Genomic DNA, 19,533 nt, shown 5'->3' with positions numbered 1-19,533 from the left:
TTAAAGTGTCAACATAATTTTGGGTCATATTTCTGCATTTTTTGCAGGGTAAACATTTTTGTATGTCGGTAGCCTGATGTTATGTGTTGTAGACCAAGTGTTTTTTTTTTTTTTTTTTTTTTCTCTTGTGTTTTTAACAGTGTATATCCCATAAATCCCTGATACCTAATGTTGAGATATAGGGGGAGATTTATCAAAACCTGTTAGAGGAAAAGTTGCTGCGTTGCCCATAGCAACCAATCAGATCGCTTCTTTCATTTTTGAAAAGGCCTCTGTAAAATGAAAGAAGCGATCTGATTGGTTGCTATGGGCAACTCAGCAACTTTTCCCCTGGACAGATTTTGATATCCCCCATACTGTGTATGGATATGTGCGTGTGTATATGTATATGTATATATATATATATATATATATATATATATATATATATATATATATATATATATATATATATATATATATATATATATATATATATATTTATATATTTATTTATTTAATGTACAGTCAAAAGTTTGGGCACCCCAGGTAAAAATTTGTATTAATGTGCATAAAGAAGCCAAGGAAAGATGGAAAAATCTCCAAAATGCATCAAATTACAGATTTGACATTCTTATAATATGTCAACAAAAGTTAGATTTTATGTCCATCATTCACACTTTCAAAATAACAGAAAACAAAATAATGGCGTCTGCAAAAGTTTGGGCACCCTGCAGAATTTATAGCATGCACTGCCCCCTTTGCAAAGCTGAGACCTGCCAGCGGCATGGATTGTTCTCAATCATCATCTGGGAAGACCAGGTGATGTCAATCTCAAAGGTTTTAAATGCACAGACTCATCTGACCTTGCCCCAACAATCAGCACCATGGGTTCTTCTAAGCAGTTGACTAGAAAAATGAAACTGAAAATAGTTGACGCTCACAAAGCTGGAGAAGGCTATAAGAAGATAGCAAAACGTTTCAGATGTCTATATCCTCTGTTCGGAATGTAATTAAGAAATGGCAGTCATCAGGAACAGTGGAAGTTAAAGTAAGATCTGGAAGACCAAGAAAAATATCAGACAGAACAGCTCGCAGGATTGTGAGAAAAACCATTCAAAACCCACGTTTGACTGCATAATCCCTCCAGAAAGATCTGGCAGACACTGGAGTTGTGGTACACTATTCCACTATAAAGAGATACTTGTACAGTGGTCTCTCAACATACGATGGTAATTTGTTCCAAACGACCCATCGTTTGTCGAATCCATCGTATGTTGAGGGATCCGTGCAATGTAAAGTATAGGAAGCTGTACTCACCTGTCCCCGTCGCTCCGGACCAGGTCCTCACCGCTCCCGATGCTGTCCCAGGGGCTCCCGATGCTGTCCCGCTGCTCCGGTGTCTTCTTCGCGATCCTCCGGTGTCTTGCGCATCTTCTGCAGGGTCCGGGCCTCACTTTCTGGTGACGTTATTACGCTGCTGCGCCGGCGCAGCGTGCGTAGTGACGTAATAACGACGCCGGAAAGCAAGGCCCGGACCCTGGAGAAGATGCGCAAGACACCGGAGGATCGCTAAGTGGACCCGGAGCAGCGGGAATAGGTAAGCGAACCTGCCAGGGATGCTTAAACTGCTATCCGACAGCAGCTTAAGCATTTTGTGCTGTTGGATAGCAGTTAATGCGATGGCCCCGACATATAAAAGCATCGTATGTCGATGCTGACATCGACATGCGATGGCCTCTGAGAGGCCATCGTATGTCGATTTTATCATAAGTCGGGGCCATCGTAGGTTGGGGGGGTTACTGTACTAATATGGTCTTCATGGAAGAGTCATCAGAAGAAAACCTCTTCTACATCCTCACCACAAAAATCAGCGTTTGAACTTTGCAAATGAACATATAGACAAGCCTGATGCATTTTGGAAACAAGTTCTGTGGACCAATGAGCTTAAAATTTAACTTTTTGGCCGGAATGAGCAAAGGTACGTTTGGAGAAGAAGGGGAACAGAATTTAATGAAAAGAACCTCTGTCCAACTGTTAAGCATGGGGTGGATCAATCATGCTTTGGGGTTGTATTGCACCCAGTGGCACAGGGAACATCTCAGGAGTAGAAGGAAAAATTGATACAATAACATTTCAGCAAATTTTGGATGCTATCTTGATGCCATCTGTGAAAAAGCTGAAGTTAAAGAGAGGATGGCTTCTACAAATGGATAATGATCCTAAACACACCTCGAAATCCACAGGGGATTACATCGAGAGGCGTAAACTGAAGGTTTTGCCATGGCCTTCACAATCTCCTGACCTCAACATAATTGAAAATCTATGGATAGACCTTAAAAGAGCAGTGCGTGACAGACAGCCCAGAAATCTCAAAGAACTGGAAGACTTTTGTAAGGACGAATGGGCAAAGATACCTCAAACAAGGATTGAAAGACTCTTGGCTGGCTGCAAAAAGCGTTAACAAGCTGTGATACTTGCCAAAGGGGGCAGTACAAGATATTAACTCTGCAGGGTGCCCAAACTTTTGCAGACGCCATTTTTTTGTTTTCTGTTATTTTGAAAGTGTAAATGATGGAAATAAAATCTAACTTTTGTTGACATATTATAAGAATGTCTAATCTGTATTTTGATGCCTTCTGGAGATTTTTTCCATCTTTCCTTGGCTTCTTTATGCACATTAATACAAATTTTTACCTGGGGTGCCCAAACTTTTGATCCCCACTGTATGTGTGTATATATATACACATTATTAACATTTGACCGCTAAGCGGTCACTAAGACCCTAAATTTCCCACCCAATTTAAAACTTAACGTTTAATGAGCCGAGATTAAAATAACCTCACACATATTGATCCATGGTGCATTGATTGGCATGACACTGCATGCTATAGAAGTGAATTGAAAAATTAGACTGTGGCTGCAGTCCACAGTCTATAGTGTGAGACAATTAAAAATCTAACACATTGCCCGCCCGCCCGACGTTTCGCCACAGGCTGTGGCTTTATCAAGGGCTAAGAGGCAAATGGCCATTTGCCTCTTAGCCCTTGATAAAGCCACAGCCTGTGGCGAAACGTCGGGCGGGCGGGCAATGTGTTAGATTTTTAATTGTCTCACACTATAGACTGTGGACTGCAGCCACAGTCTAATTTTTCAATTCACTTCTATAGCATGCAGTGTCATGCCAATCAATGCACCATGGATCAATATGTGTGAGGTTATTTTAATCTCGGCTCATTAAACGTTAAGTTTTAAATTGGGTGGGAAATTTAGGGTCTTAGTGACCGCTTAGCGGTCAAATGTTAATAATATTGGATTTACCCTCCACTCATAGGTCCCTCCTATTGCATTATATATATACACACACACAATATATATAATATGTTTATTTACTGATGCTCTGAAAATGTGCTTCGATCTGTATGGCAGGACCATAGAGAACACCTACTCATTTTATTTCCTTTTGCTAGGTAGATTCAATTTTTTCTGTATAATGAAGGATTTGTCTTCATTTTTATTTTTATAACTTTTTCAGGGTGTTGGATGGTGGAAATATGAATTCTGTTATGGAAAATACGTCCACCAGTATCATGAGGTAAATGCATGTACATTCTTCATCCACTAGTTGGAGCCTTCTTTTTAAATGTTTATGAATAATACATGTAGAGTCTGTCGCTTGAAAAGGTGAAGCACATAGAAAACCAATATACTTTTAAAGGGGTACTGCACTGGAAAACATTCTTTTAAAGAGTAGCTCCCACCATCCTATATATTTTTTTTTTTCTGTCCCTGCCTATTGCCCATCTGTCCCTTAGAAATAACTTTAAGGCAGGGAGGGGCCCTGCCTTAAAGTTATTTCTAAGATGTAAAAAAAAAAAATTAATGTCTGTCTGGTAGTGTGCTCACTACCAGGCAGCCTTACCCAGCAGGCGTGACATCTCTGATGCCTGCTGGGGGGGGGGCAGACTTCAGCCCTTTGTTCAAATATACAGGGGGCCTCCAGCTGTTTCATCTATTGGCTGTCAGGGCATGCTGGGAGTTGTTGTGGTGAAACAACTAGAGGCACCCTGTGCTGAAAACAATGTTTGTAATGGGTGCAATCCCGCCTCCAAAAAACTCCCTATAAAATCACGGCCACGCTACCCAATCCCTTACAGCGCTCTACAACATGTGCCGCGCGGGCGCAAGGCTAGGGAGCCAATGCACTCAAGCCCAGGCTGTCACAGCGCTGGCTCACGCCTGTCTGATTGACAGGCAGGGAGCGAGTGCAGGCTGAATAAATTAGGACCGATGCCCGGCCCGAATTCAAGCGTGACATCTCGCCAGCCTGCAGCCGGCCACTAGGAGGGAGACCCCTAGTGGCCGGTTTTCAAATGTAAATTAAACCATTTTAATAAAAAAATAAATGAAACTATATTAGAGATTTAAAAAAAAAAAAATTCACTGAAGGTAAATAAGATAGCTTGATTATGACTCGAGCTATATGGACAAGGTTTTCACAGAAGGTGAATAGTTAGCTCGCTTAAAACTTAACTTTTAATAGTATTTAGTAATAAGATAAATAGTCCTCAAAGTACAAAAAAAATTGTAAATATAGGTGAGGAGGAGCTCAGATAAATGGTATAAGGCTCAAAGCTTCCCCTATTAGAGCACAAACTCCTACAAAGAGTAAACTATGTAAATATACACAAAAATACAAAGTTATTAATCCCAACGTCTCCCCCCCCCCCCCCCCCCCCCTCCAAAATAGATAGTGTGGAGTAATGCGGAGTTAATCGGGCTAAACACGGCCACCCAGGGCATTCATCCCATAACAAGGACGGTACTTGAGGGTCTGAGTGAGTGGTCCCTATTGGACCTTACATGCTATATTCCACACTAACTGGCGGTTTTTGTATCACAGCTGCATATCTTTGTTAACTTTCTTTCCTACATGTTTATCCCATGATGAACCCCGCATTACTCCACACTATATATATATATATATTTTTTTTTTTTTTGGGGGGGGAAACGCGTCGGGATTAATTACTTTGTATTTTTGTGTATATTTACATAGTTTACTCTTTGTAGGAGTTTGTGATCTAATAAGGGAAGTTTTGAGCCTTATACCATTTATCTGAGCTCCTCTTCACCTATACTTATTTACAATTATTTTTGTACTTTGAGGACTATTTATCTTATTACTAAATACTATTAAAAGTTAAGTTTCAAGCGAGCTAACTATATATTAGAGTTATGTTGTAGTACATAAGTCCTACAACATAACAAAAAAAAATTGTTGGTGACAGTGCCCATTTAAATCAAGTGGTGCCAGAAAGTTAAACAGATTTGTAAATTATTTCTATTAAATAATCACAATCATTCCAGTACTTTTAAGCTGTTGTATAATACACAGTAATTTCTTTTCTTTTTGAATACCCTTTCTCTCATCCAATGTTTCCCACCCAGGGCCCCTCTAGCTGTTGCAAAACTTCAACTCCCAGCATGCCTGCTATATATAATATATATAAAGCAGCACTTTAACTTAACCTGTTGGGAACCACAGACGTATGGATACGCCCTTGCGTCCTGGTACTTAAGGACCAAGGACGTACCTGTACGCCTGTGGGAATTTCGATCGGAACGGGATACCTGCTGAAATCATACAGCAGGCATCCCATGCAAATGCCTGGGGGGTCCTAAGATCCCCATGCCGATCAATTCAGATCGGCAAATCGCGGCTATTCCGGGCTGATGGGGTCTCTGATGACCCGATAGCCCGGAAAATAGGGATGATCGGAGCTGTCAGAGACAGCCCCGATCACCCTAAAGCATAGGAGCGAGGTGGCAGGGGTGTTCAGATGTTGCAGAACTACAACTGCCAGCATGCCTGGGCAGTCTGGACATGCTTGGAGTTGAAGTCTTGCATCATCTGGAGGGCTACAGTTAGGAGACACAGAGGTCTCCAAACTGTTCTCCTGCAGTTGTTGCATATCTAAAACTCCCAACATGCCCTTCGGCTTTCTGGGCATGCTGGAAGTTGTAGTATTGCAACAACTGGAGGCACACTGGTTGGGAAACATTGTCTGTTTCCTAACTCAGTGTTTCCCAACCTGTGTGCCTCCTGCTGTTGCATGCGCTGACAGTTTTGCAACAGCTGGAGGCACATGGGTTGGGAAACACTGAGTTAGGAGACAGACAGTGGTGTGGAAACACTGCGGTAGTCTCTTACCTAACTAGGTGTTTCCCAATCCCAACCAGTGTGCCTCTAGCTGTTGCATAACTACAACTCCCAGCATGCATGGTCTGTCAGTACATGCTGGGAGTTGTAGTTTTATCTCCCCCCGTGAATGTACAAGGTACATTCACAAGGGCGGGGGTTTACAGCAAGTTTCCCACTTCAAGTTTGAGATGCGGCAAATTTTCCGTTGCAGTGGGAAACTCTCTGTAAACCCGAGCGAATGTACCCTAAAAACACTACACTACCCCTAAATAAAGAATAAAACACTACATATACTCTACACCTTTACACTGTCGCCCCCCCCCCCCCCCAATAATAATAAAAACTTCTTGTACATCAGTTTCTCAAAAACAGAGCCTCCAGCTGTTGCAAAATAACAGCTCCCAGTATTACCGGACAGCCATTGACTGTCCAGGCATGTTGGGAGTTTTGCAACAGCTGGAGGCACCCTGTTTGGGAAAAACTGACTTACAGTATTTTTGGTGGAGGAGGAAAGTGTAACGCTTGCATCCAGGTACACCCCTATGAAAATCACAAACTTAGGCTTCAAATGTGCATGACGCTCTCTAACTTCAGAGCCTTGTCTTATTTCAAGGCAACAGTTAAGGGCCACACATGGGATATTTCCGTACTCGGGAGAAATTGCGCTACAAATTTTGGGGGGGCTCTCTCCTTTTACGCCTTATGAAAAGGTTAAGTTGGGGTCTACACCAGCAAAGAAGAAAAAAAAATTTTTTTTTTTACTCTTAACATGCTGGTGTTGCCCCATTATTTTCATTTTCATAAGAGGTAAAAGGAAATCAAGACCCCCAAAATTTGTAACACAAATTCTCCCAAGTACGGAAATACCCCATATGTGGGCATGAAATGCTCTGCGGGCGCACAACAAGGCTCAGGAGTGAGAGCGCACTATGTACATTTGAGGCCTAAACTGGTGATTTGCACAGGGGTGGCTGCTGGTTACAGCGGTTCTGACATAAACGCAAAATAAATAAATACCCACATGTAACCACATTTTGGAAACTACACCCCTCACGGAACGTAACGAGGGGTGCAGTGAGCCTTAACACCCCACAGGTGACTGACAGATTTGTGAAACAGTGGTACGTGAAAATGAAGAATGTAACTTTTAATTTGCACAGCCCACTGTTACAAAGATCTGCCAAACGCCTGTGGGGAGTTAAGGCTCACTGTACCCCTTGTTATGTTCCTTGAGGGGTGTAGTTTCCCAAATAGTATGCCATGTGGGGTGTTTTTTGCTATTCTGGAGCCATAGGGGCTTCCTAAATGCGACATGCCTCCCAAAAACCATTTCCGCAAAATTCGCTCTCCAAAATCCCATTGTCGCTCCTTCCCTTCTGAGCCCTCTAGTGCACCCGCAGATCACTTTCCATCCACATATGAGGTATTTCCTTACTTGTGAGAAATTGGGTTAGAAATTTTGGGGGCTTTATCTCCTTTTACCCCTTGTAAAAATAAAAAATATGGGTCTACAAGAACATGTTAGTGTTAATGAAGATTTTGAATTTTCGCCTTCACTTTGCTGCTATTCCTGTGAAACACCTAAAGGGTTAAACTTTCTAAATGTCATTTTGAATACGTTGCGGGGTGCAGTTTTCATAATGGAGTATTTCTAACAAAGACCCTCAAATTCACTTCAAAACTGAACTGGTCCCAGAAAAATTCCGATTTTGAAATTTACTTGAAAATGTTGAAATTGCTGCTATACTTTGAAGCCCTCTGATGTCTTTGAAAAGTAATGTCAACATAAAGTAGACATGTTGTATATGTGAGTCAATATATAATTTATTTGGTATGTCCACTTTCCTCACAAGCAGAGAGCTTCAAAGTTATTAACATTTTTAATCAAGAAATGATTCAAGTATCGACGAAAATTTACCACTAACATAAAGTAGAATATGTCACAAAAAACATTCTCCGAATCAAATTCATAAGTAAAAGCATCCCAGAGTTATTAATGCTTAAAGTGACAGTGGTCAGAATTGCAAAAAATGCTTCCGTCCTTAGGGTCATAATGGGCTCCGTCCCCAAGGGGTTAAAATAGCAATGGCATTCAGGTGCTAGAAGGGTCCTGGTTACAGGGCCATAGATGGATACAAAATGAAAGAATCACTGCAGCACTGTAGATTTATTCCATCACTAGCTGGCGATAATTTTGATCACACAATTGCAACTTTTCTCAAACTTTAGGCTGCAATTGTGTGATGGAAACACTGCCAGCCTGTGGTGGAATAAAGCTACATTTCCTTTTTACATCATCTGTGAGTGCTGCGATGATTCTTCCATTAGATAGATATGTCATATTTTTATTTATACAGTTTTTATAAATAATTTTTTAATAATGTATGTATAACTAGAGAAGTGCCCTCATCCTGTACTTATTTAATGGCTGATCTGGCTTTTCACATACAGGATAAGGACACTGGCAGGACAACCCTTGTTGTTGGTACATGGAAAGAAGAAGAACATTTAGAATGGGCCAAGAAAAATGTGGCAAGGTTGCACCATCCGCCTGAGGAGGGCGTGCAAACTGTGAGGTAAGTCTTATGTTATACATAGGAACAGCAAAAGCTCCTGTGTAGTCTGTCCTTAAAGGGGTATTCCAGGCCAAAACTTTTTTTATATATATATCAACTGGCTCCGGAAAGTTAAACAGATTTGTAAATTACTTCTATTAAAAAATCTTAATCCTTCCAATAGTTATTAGCTTCTGAAGTTGAGTTGTTGTTTTCTGTCTAACTGCTATCTGATGACTCGCGTCCCGGGAGCTGTGCAGTTCCTATGGGGATCTCCCATCATGCACAGCTCCCGGGAAGTGACATCATCATTGAGCAGTTAGACATAAAACTTCAGAAGCTAATAACTATTGGAAGGATTAAGATTTTTTAATAGAAGTAATTTACAAATCTGTTTAACTTTCCGGAGCCAGTTGATATATATAAAAAAAGGTTTTGCCTGGAATACCCCTTTAAGACAGGACAGCAGTATTCTTATATCCCATACGGTTTTATGTAGAAAGACTATGGATGGAGAGGAAACAGAAAAGAGCGCAACAATGTGCCGTTACTCCTATGTGCCTCCTTGGTTGGACCTGACGAAGAGGGGATCACTCCCTTCAAAAAGCGTTGTCCCACCCCCTGTGATACAGCCTTTTTATTGTTTTTTTTTTTTTTTTATCCTTTATGCCAAATAAAATCCATTTGCTTATATCATTTCCCACTCTGAATCTGATCTGTATACTATCCTGGATTGACCTACACCTGTGAGGAGAGCGCCCAAATACATCGGTGTTTTCTGCTGCAATGCAGACCACAGTTCTTTCTATATCCCATACAGTACTTCACCTTTCATCACAGCACTTCTGACATGACATTCTAGTCAAGATGCTCTGATCTATTTATCTATTTAATTCCATGCCTCTCTATCTCTACTATAGCTAAGATTGCAAAACTTGAGGCAAAATCACAAATTGTGGTGCTACCAATAAGAGGAATCTCTCTGCCTAGACGTCTCTGTAGTCATAATTTTCTTGTTCGTAAGATATTAGCTTATACTGTACAGGCCAAGAGAGATATTGGCCCAGATATACAACTGTCCAAAATGTAAACTTTTAGACTACCTAATGGGTTACTGTGCAGTTTTTTGGCATGTAGTGGTGTGTCTTTGGCCTTTGGCTGTCCGGGCATGCTGGGAGTTCTAGTTTTGCAACATCTGGGGGTCCGCAGGTTGGAGACCACTGCCCTAGGGGATAAGTGTCTGATCACAGGGGGTCCAACTGCTGGGACTCCCTGCGATCTCCCGAACAGGTCCCCGTGCGCCAGCTAATGCGCGTGTAAAGGGCTTACAGAATTTCATGAACTTGTTGCAGAAAGAAACCTGTTCATATGTATGCAACAAATATTTGTATTTGGGTTATCCATCATCCTTTTTATAAGGAAATTGAGTTTTAGTGGTTTCGTTATTTTGGTTTATATGTATCATTGTAATCCTGCCTGTGATAAAAAGGAGACTGTTGAGAAATAGCCTATTACAGACAGGAAGTGCCTGCTTATTATTAGGCTTAGTGGCCAGAGTTCAGAAATAATTTACTAAATTAGTTAAAAATAGATAATGGGAAAATAAGGGGTGGGGGGGAGGAAATCGCCAACAATTCTTTTAAATAATTTGAACAATAGGTTAAAGGGGTTTTCCGCCCCTAGACGTTATCCCCTATCCAAAGAATAGGAAATAACATATCTGATTGCGGGGGGATCAGGCCCACGATCTTCGGACTGGCGCTGTGGTGCTTTGGTCCCGAAAGCCAGGGGTTTCGGTGATTGTGAGGTTATACCACGCCCCCTCCATTCATTTCTATGGGAGGGGGGATTGACGGCTAGTACACAGACGTCACACCTCCTCCAATAGACATGAATGGAGGGGGCGTGGCGGCTGTGTTGGCCAGTCATCCGGCACGGAGCGGAGTTCGCTTTGTGCACCATATGACAGAGATAGGCAGAGATAGCGGGGTCCCTAGCGGTCGGACCCCGTGATCAGACATGTTATCCTCTATCCTTTGGATAGACGATAACATGTCTAGCAGTCAGGTACCCCTTTAGTTTCTGATGGCGCATCCCTTTTAAAATGTAAATCAAATTTTTCTTCCAGAATGGTGTCACATTTCTATGGAGGTGGAGATATCTGTGAGCTGACAAATAAGCCTAGACAGGTGATAGTTAAACTAAAGTGAGTATTCTCTGTACTTATAGCAGTATAATTCATGTTGGCTATATGGAAGTGATAAACTGTGACTTCTATTATTAGGTGTAAAGAGTCTGAGTCTCCACATGCTGTCACTGTGTATATGCTCGAACCACAGACTTGTCAGTACGTACTTGGAGTAAGTATATGCCTTTTTATTTTCAATGTGTTCTAAGAGAGGGGGGATCTTGTGTCCAGCATTATATGCTAATCTATTGTATGTACAGTAGTACTTCTCAGTATTGTCCTGTAGCAGCATGTTAGCTTAATGACTGCAATCCAACATACATCCCTTTACTGTCTAAGCCAGTGTTTCCAAACCAGGGTGCCTCCAGCTGTTGCAGAACTCCAACTCCCAGCATGCCCAGACAGCCAATGGCTGTCTGGGCATGCTGGGAGTTGGAGTTTTGCAACAGCTGGAGGCACACTGGTCTAAGCATACGTTATAAATGAAAATCTATGTCCATTGCAAAGAAGCTTTGTGCTCTCTATACCCCGTGTCCTTTCTTAGTAGAATGAGTCTCAAAAGTATTCTAATGAGGCGCAAGTGGTCTGTAGGGTGGAGATAACTTTAAAAGTTCTAATAGTTATATTTATGTGTAGTATTACATGCATGAAATGACTTCCAGCAATATGTCTGGCATTAAAGAGATTGTCACACGATTGCAAGTTATCCTTTATGCTCAGGAGGCGTCAAACATGTGTGATTAAAATATCAAAGAAGTGAATACCAAAGAAGTCCTTTAAAGGGGTACTCCACCAGCCAACGTTCGGAACAAAATGTTCCGAACGCTGTTTTCGCTCTGCGGGGGTCGGCCATGCCCCCTCAATGCAAGTCTATGGGAGGGGGGGGTATGACTACTGTCATGCCCCCTCCCATAGACTTCCATTGAGGGGGCGTGGCCATGATGGCACGAGGGACTCCCCCTAACACCCCACACAGAGCGAAAACAGCGTTCTGAACACTGGCCAGTGGTGTACCCCTTTAAAGCAAGGACAAATGTCACACCTGAAAAACTAAACTTCTCTTTGGTCACAGAAAAAAAACATATCGTATATACTAGAGTATAAGCCGAGTATTTCAGCATGATTTTTCGTGCTGAAAACGCCTACCCCTCAGCTTATACTTGAGTGAACTCTCCGCCTGTCAATCCCTTAATCAGTGGTCTTCAACCTGCGGACCTCCAGATGTTGCAAAACTACAACTCCCAGCATGCCCGGCCAGCCATCGGCTGTCCGGGCATGCTGGGTTTTGTAGTTTTGAAACCTCTGGAGGTCCGCAGGTTGAAGACCACTGCGACCTTAGTCATCATCCAGCCCCCTCCCCCCCCCTTTTGTTTTGTACTCCCCTCCCCTTGGCGGGAAGTAAGGGTGAGCTGGTCCGGGCCATCTATGCTGCAGGGACCGTCCGGTGGGGAGGATTAGTCGTTGCGGGCTGTCCATTTTCACCGGGGGGGGCCTCTTCTCCTCTCTTCGGGCCCCGGACTAGTGACGTTGCCTTGACGACGATGCACAAGGACGTTCATGCGCAACGTCTGTGTGTCATCGTCAAGGCAACGTCACTAGTCCGGGGCCGGGCCCGAAGCACGGAGTAGAGGCCCCCCGGTGAAAATGGACAGCCCGGAACGACCAACCCTCCCCACCGGACGGTCCCTGCAGCATAGATGGCCAGCCCGGACCAGCTCACCCTTACTTCCCCCCCGAGGGGAGGTGAGTACAAAACAAAAGGGGGGGCTGGATGATGATGAAGGGCGCAGTGGTCTTCAACCTGCGGACCTCCAGAGGTTTCAAAACTACAACACCCAGCATGCCCGAACAGCTGATGGCTGTCTGGGCATGCTGGGAGTTGTAGTTTTGCAACATCTGGAGGTCCGCAGGTTTAAGACTACTGATGAAGGGATTGACAGACTGTGATGGTGAAAGTGTGGGGGGGGGGGGGGGGGGGGGGGGAGATGATGACGGGGGTCTGGATGATTACATGGGGGGGGGGGGATGATGTATTTCTCACCCTAGGCTTAAAGTCGAGTCAATAACTTTTCCTGGGTTTTTCAAGACCTGTCAGACTATGTCCAGAATAGATATGTCTGGGAAATTACTCTAGTTTAAATAAGGTGATAAAAATACATTATTGGGTTAGATGTCTGTCGGACCATGCGGCTCTAGAAGTACTGATAAAAACAGAGGAAGAGGTAAGAGATGGGTTTCAGAAAATTAACCCTCACTGGTTAAATTTGATAGAGAATGCCACAATAGAAAAAAACTTGAGGGAGTTTTTTGCAAACAACTGGGGTACAGCAAGTGACCCGGATGTCTGGGAGACCTGTAAAGCTTACCTAAGAGGGGAAATAATAAGAGCAATAAAGTGGGGGAAAAAAAAGAGTTTAAATCAAAAGAGGAGGGCTTAATAAGTAATCTTAGGGATACAGAGAAGGAATATACACAAAATTCATCAGAAGAGAGTAAGGAAAAATTAAATAAGCTACAAAATGAATTTAATGAATATATGTTGGAAAAGAGTAAAAATAAATAGATTTTTCAAGGCCAGCAAAGATTTGTACAGGCAGGGAAGCCTAACAAGTATTTGATGGCAATTGTCTTAAATCGACACACTAAGCAAAGAATTTCTGGGATAAGGAATAAAGAAGGAGATTGGTGTATAGAAAAAAAGGAAATATTAAGGGAATTTAGAGAATATGAGTTATTATATAGATCTGAATATAAGAAGGAAAGAAAGGAACGCTAAATTATTTGGACCAAATGGAACTCCCTAGACTCCCCGAAATGGAAAAACAAACCTTAGATGCTCCATTAACTAGAATAGAATTGAATAAAGCTCTAGATCAGATTAGGGGTAATACAACACCTGGAAGCGATGGACTACCCTTTGAGGTATATAGAAGGTTTGGCGGAATTTTTATCCCGGCATTACATAGAGTGATTGAGACCAGCATGGTGACCGGGAAATTACCGGACTCAATGCGGGAAGCGGTTATAATATTGATCCTGAAAGAGGGAAAAGATAGAGGATATTGGGTCATATAGACCCATATCGTTAATAAATACGGATATCAAGATTTTCGCCAAAGCATTAGCCATTAGATTACAGAGTAATATCACAGAGTTAATTCAAGAAGATCAGTGCGGGTACATCCCGGGAAGAATGGCCCGACACAATATATATATAGAGTCCTTACGAATATACATATGGGAAAAATCCATCCTGTCTTTAGATGCCACTAAGGCTTTCGACAGGGTGTAGTGGGAGTTCTTGTGGGCAGTATTAGAAAAATGCGGCTTTGGGAAAACATATATAGACATGATCCGACTGTTATACTCCGAACCTAAAGCAAGAGTGTTGATCAATGGGAAATTATCGGAGCAATTTTCGCCCTCAAGAGGCACCAGACAGGGATGCCCTCTCTCCCCCTTGCTGTTTGCTATGAGCATGGAACCTTTGGCTGTTAAGATCAGAGAGGAGAAGGAGATGGGCGGGTTTGGTGGAAGGGGGAGAGAGGACAAAATATCCTTATAGGCAGACGATATCCTGCTTTTTCCAAAAAAAGCAGTCGGACCTGACCGGAGTGATGGAAATTATCAAGGAATATGGGAGTTTCTCAGGGTTAGAAATAAACTGGTCCAAATCAGTACTCCTTCCATTGGGGGAGAATAATATATTCATAGAAAACGAAATAAAAATATTAAAAAGACGAGCATTTTAAATACTTAGGTATACAAATCTCAGGTAAATTAGAAGATTATAAATTAAACCTAGAACCCTTAATAAAGAACATGTCTAAAGCAGACAGAATATTAATTAAAACGATTATGTTGCCGAAAATATACGTATTTAGTGCTTCACCCATTTGGTGTGATGAAATTTTTTTTAAAAGAATGCTGTCAATCTTCAATGCTTTGATATGGGGACGAAGAAGGGTGAGGATTAAGATAGAATATTTATGTCTACCCAGAAGAGAAGGGGGAATGGCATTTCCGGACGTGAAAAAGTATTTTTTAGCTGCCCAATTATACTTTATTAGGGACTGGAGGAGATCTCATATGATTGAGTATTTGATGGAACAATGTAGAGGATCATATGATGATATTTACCAGTTACTGGAGTCAGGGCAATTAGAAAAGAAAGGATCGATAAACTGTATAACAATAGCTGCCTTGAAAAGAACGTGGAAAATGGTAAAAAGGGAGGTGGGAATAATTGGGATATTGGATATTGCCCTCATTTGGAATAATAAAAACTTTTCATGGGTTTTTGGGGTAAAATTAGGGGCCTCTGCTTATATTCTGGTCGGCTTATACTCGAGTATATACGGTAACTAATTCTATGTGGCTAAATCACCTTAAAGGCATTGTGCACTTAGATGTCATTACATGTTCCATGTATAAATTAATTGATGTTCCTTTTATCTTTAGGTGGAATCCCCGGTAATATGTAAGATTCTTGATACAGCTGATGAAAATGGGCTCCTCTCGATTCCCAACTGAGACACAGAATGAAGATATTGGTTTTGTCGGGACCTGTAATTCTTCAGCGGGATCAAGTGTACAAACCTTCAAAGACCACTTGTGTATATGTATTTGTGTATATATTGGATAATACAGATTTTAAATACAATAATCTATTTGTATGTCTCTGAAACTTTTTATCAAGGTGTGATTGCATGACTTCATGATTCAATATATGCGCTGCAAGCATCACTGAAGGCACAAGAGGAGTAGGTAAATAATGATCTGGAACACACAGGGTTGACTTTTTATATATATTGTTCTTGTCGGTGATGAAAAAACATAGGTGAGAACAAAGGTTATCAAATGGATCAGTTTGGATAAGGCTTATGGAACATCTAAAATCCTATGGCTTGTCAGGACAGGGCTCAATACATGACACTGCCGCTCAGCCTATCACCGGCAGAGGCGGGACATCTCTGCGGCTGGTGTCATTAAGTTCACAGCGAGTCCCTAGTAAACTTTGGTAAACCAGTTTACTATGAATCTCGCAGCTGCTCCCTGATTGGCTGGGCTGCACACACCTCTCACTCTCTCGGGCCAGCTCAGGGAGTAGCGTAGTGGAGCAGGCGGGAAGGGAGAAAAAGAAGTGTAGAGGGAGTTGTAGTTTTGCAACTGGAGACATGTGTAGCATAGTTAGCTTCGTTTTACAGGCGGATGGAGCGTAGTTTAGTAGGAAACGTAGCGTAGTTTAATTATACAGTGAAACAACTACAACTCCCAGCATGCCCAAAGAGCGAAAGGAAAAGACAAAACGCAGTTTACTACGAACTTACAGTAAATTTTGATACTCTTAGCGGAGCGGCAGCTTGACATGTTGACCGCCAGAAGCAGGAACAAGGATTGGGGCCAAAGAATAGGACAGCGATTCCAGCGGCATCAGGAAGCAGCGGTAGCTAAGTCAAGGCTTATTGGTTTAATTCCAGCATTCTGGAGAGTATTTTTAAAAAAGTATTAAATAAGAGAACCCCTTAAACACAGGCTTTGTCAGTCTGTCACATGGCATTAGATCATCATTTAGATGTTAAGATACCTTGCTGAAGTTCAAACTGAGCATCAGAATGGGGAAGAAAGGCTATGAAAGTGGCATGGTGGTTAGTGCTAGACGGGTTGGTCTGAGAATTGCAGAAACTGCTGATCTGTAGGGATTTTGACAATCAACCATCTCTAGGGTTTACAGAGAATGGCCTGGAAAAAGAAAAAATATCGAGTGAACAGCAGTTGTGTGGTCAAAAATGCCCTGTTTATGTCAGAGGTTAGGGGAGAATAGGCAAACTGGTTTAAGATGACAGAAGGGCAACAGTAATTCAAGTAACCACTTGTTACAACGAAAGTATGCAGAAAAACCACCTCTGCATGCACGCACAACACGTCCACCCTTAAAGCAGATGGGCTACAGCAGCGGAAGACCAGAGTGCCACTCCTTTCAGCTAAGAACAGAAAACAGAGGCTACGATTTGCAAAGGCTCACCAAATTTGGACAATGGAAAACTGGAAGAATGTTGCCTGGTGAAATAAGTCTCAATTGGAGCTGTGTCACTCAGAGGGCAGGGTCAGAATTTAGCATAAACATAAAGCATGGATCCATCCTGCCTTGTATCAACGCGTCAGGCTCATTCCAGGTCCATTAAGCACAAACTATTACTGTCACGTCAGGCAGAGATGTGCATCCCTCAGCTCATCCACAGCCACTTTTCCTGCCTACTTGAGGATTCATTGCTTAGGGCAGATCCTTAACTGGACGGCGGTCCCTCTTAGTAAGTGCAGGGGCGTAACATGGTTCAAAACAAACAGTACGGTGGTCAGGAAACAAAGGGTTAACAAAAGCACAAAGTAGGGAACAAAATGCAGCAAATGGACAAGGAGACAAAGAAACAAAGCAATGTCAGGCTGGATTAGACCAGGATAGGCAGTACCAAGAAGACAGGTGAATTGTCAGGTCACTATAGGCAAGGATCCAAAATACACATAGAAGATCAAGCCAAGAGAATAACGAGCTGGTGCAGATACTAACAAACACAAGCAATGAATAACAGGCTGGCTAGGGATTTATATCCACCAGAGAGTAGTGTGGACACAGAGCAGATGTGATTGGCTCCAAGCCCCCTCCTAGGACTGGACGTCGCCACAGCTATGCATGAAGTTTCAGCCAAACACCAGAACACTTAGGGTATGAACACACTGTTTCTGCCCCTGTTAAGCGCATCTGTCGGCATCCCACTGAAAACGGGAGAAGTAGACCATATTCACTTCTATGGCCAAATGGAGTCCCCCCCCCCACCTAGTGTCTCCATTCAGGATGCTTCTGTTTTAAGTAGACTCGTGACAGGCACTGTTGGACTTTTGAAACATCCCGAAAGGAGTCACTTAGTGATTTCTCTTGTGGTCCGCTGCTTCTGTTAACCGCATATGCTAAGGAACACATTGAATATGGCTATTAATATTTTTTTACATGGGTATTATGGGAGGAATATTATAGTTACACATTAGAGATGAGCGAACTTACAGTAAATTCGATTTGTCACGAACTTCTCTGCTCGGCAGTTGATGACTTATCGTGCGTAAATGAGTTCAGCCTTCAGGTGCTCTGGTGGGCTGGAAAAGGTGGATACAGTCCTAGGAAAGAGTCTCCTAGGACTGTATCCACTTTTTCCAGCCCACGGGAGTACCTGAAAGCTGAACTAATTTATGCAGGAAAAGTAATCAACTGCCGAGCCGAGAAGTTCGTGAAAAATCGAATTTACTGTAAGTTCGCTCATCTCTATTACACATGCCAAGTAACATTTGACCAGTTTCTGATAAGAATATGGCTATTAATATATTTTTACATGGGTATTATGGGAGGAATATTATAGTTACACATGCCAAGTAATACATTTGACCTGTTTCTGATAAGAATATGAGTAATATTTTTTACATGGGGATTATGGGTGGAATATCATTGTTACAAATGCCAAGAAACATATTTGACCTGTTTCTGATAAGAATATGGCAAAAAATATATTTTACATGGGGATTATGGGTGGAATATTATGGTAACACATGCCAAGAAATAACTGTAAAAACAAAAAAAACGAACAACGGCACTGTGTTGTGCCTTTACCAGTGGCAACTGGAGAAAAGACAGGTGAACTGGTCCACTTACCTGATTATGTTGAGCTAGAAGCTGAACACCTATTCTGGCATGTAGCAAGTAAAATATTTTGGTAGCTGCCTTGACCCACACCCATCCAGGACGGTCTTGCTATAGAGATTTCAGATGCCCAGGAGAACCTGCTGTGGAGAAAAGCTGGGTTTTATGGGGCGCTCACAGATCGTGCAATTTTACATACATGAAATGACTGACATGAATAAAAACATAAGAGGGCTCTGTTAAAACAATTAGTATGTATTTATTAGTTGACAGAACAGGATACAAATGTTGCAGAATGGAATGTACACTAACTTTTTTCTTTGTTTTGTTTTTTACTAAAAGTGGCGAGTTTGAGGTACAAATATTACAAATTATTACTGTGTTTATCGGGGGAAAACCACGCATTTTTAAACAAATTTTTTGCTTATAGTTTATCTGCATGTTATGCGCCCATAACCTCTGGCCCCGCAGAAGCCGCTGCGGTTCAATGATTTAAAGCAGCCGCTTTAGATAATGTAACTGCAGCAGCTTCTGCGGCATCCTGCTCTGTTACTGTGAGCTGAGCATTGACGAGTGACGTTCTCAATGCGACGTCACATCTGTGCACAGCAACAGCCAGGATGCCCCGGAGCCTGCAGGAGCGCGCCCCCAGGAGAAGAAGATATGAAACCCGAAGATGGGGAGAAATCGGGTAGCGGGACTCTGGCCCCGCAGAAGCTGCTGCAGTTACATGATCTAAAGTGGCCGCTTTTAATCATTGAACCGCGGCTTCTGCGGGGCCAGAAAGAGTTTATCGGCATATAACATGCAGATACTTTAACCCCTTAAGGACCAAGGACGTACGCGTAAGTCTAAGCTCCCTGGTAGTTAAGGACGTACGCGTACGTCCATGGGAATTTCGGTCCCTGCCGGGCGGAGACCG

General features: G+C 42.3%; 1 protein-coding gene across 1 annotated transcript in view; it reads left to right on the top strand.

Moving 5' to 3' along the window:
* Positions 1-15,600, top strand: part of ERLEC1 (endoplasmic reticulum lectin 1) — a 58,975-nt gene extending 43,375 nt beyond the window's left edge. The window contains exons 10-14 of the mRNA XM_056567729.1: positions 3,515-3,574; positions 8,633-8,757; positions 10,865-10,942; positions 11,021-11,096; positions 15,386-15,600. Coding sequence (XP_056423704.1) covers positions 3,515-3,574; positions 8,633-8,757; positions 10,865-10,942; positions 11,021-11,096; positions 15,386-15,457 — 411 coding nt within the window. The 3' untranslated portion in view covers positions 15,458-15,600. The remainder of the gene's footprint in view (positions 1-3,514; positions 3,575-8,632; positions 8,758-10,864; positions 10,943-11,020; positions 11,097-15,385) is intronic.
* The last annotated feature ends 3,933 nt before the right edge of the window (positions 15,601-19,533 follow it).

The sequence above is a fragment of the Hyla sarda genome, chromosome 3 (assembly GCF_029499605.1).
Source record: "Hyla sarda isolate aHylSar1 chromosome 3, aHylSar1.hap1, whole genome shotgun sequence".
Classification (NCBI taxonomy): Eukaryota; Metazoa; Chordata; class Amphibia; order Anura; family Hylidae; genus Hyla; species Hyla sarda.
This window is presented reverse-complemented; position numbering and strand designations above follow the sequence as displayed.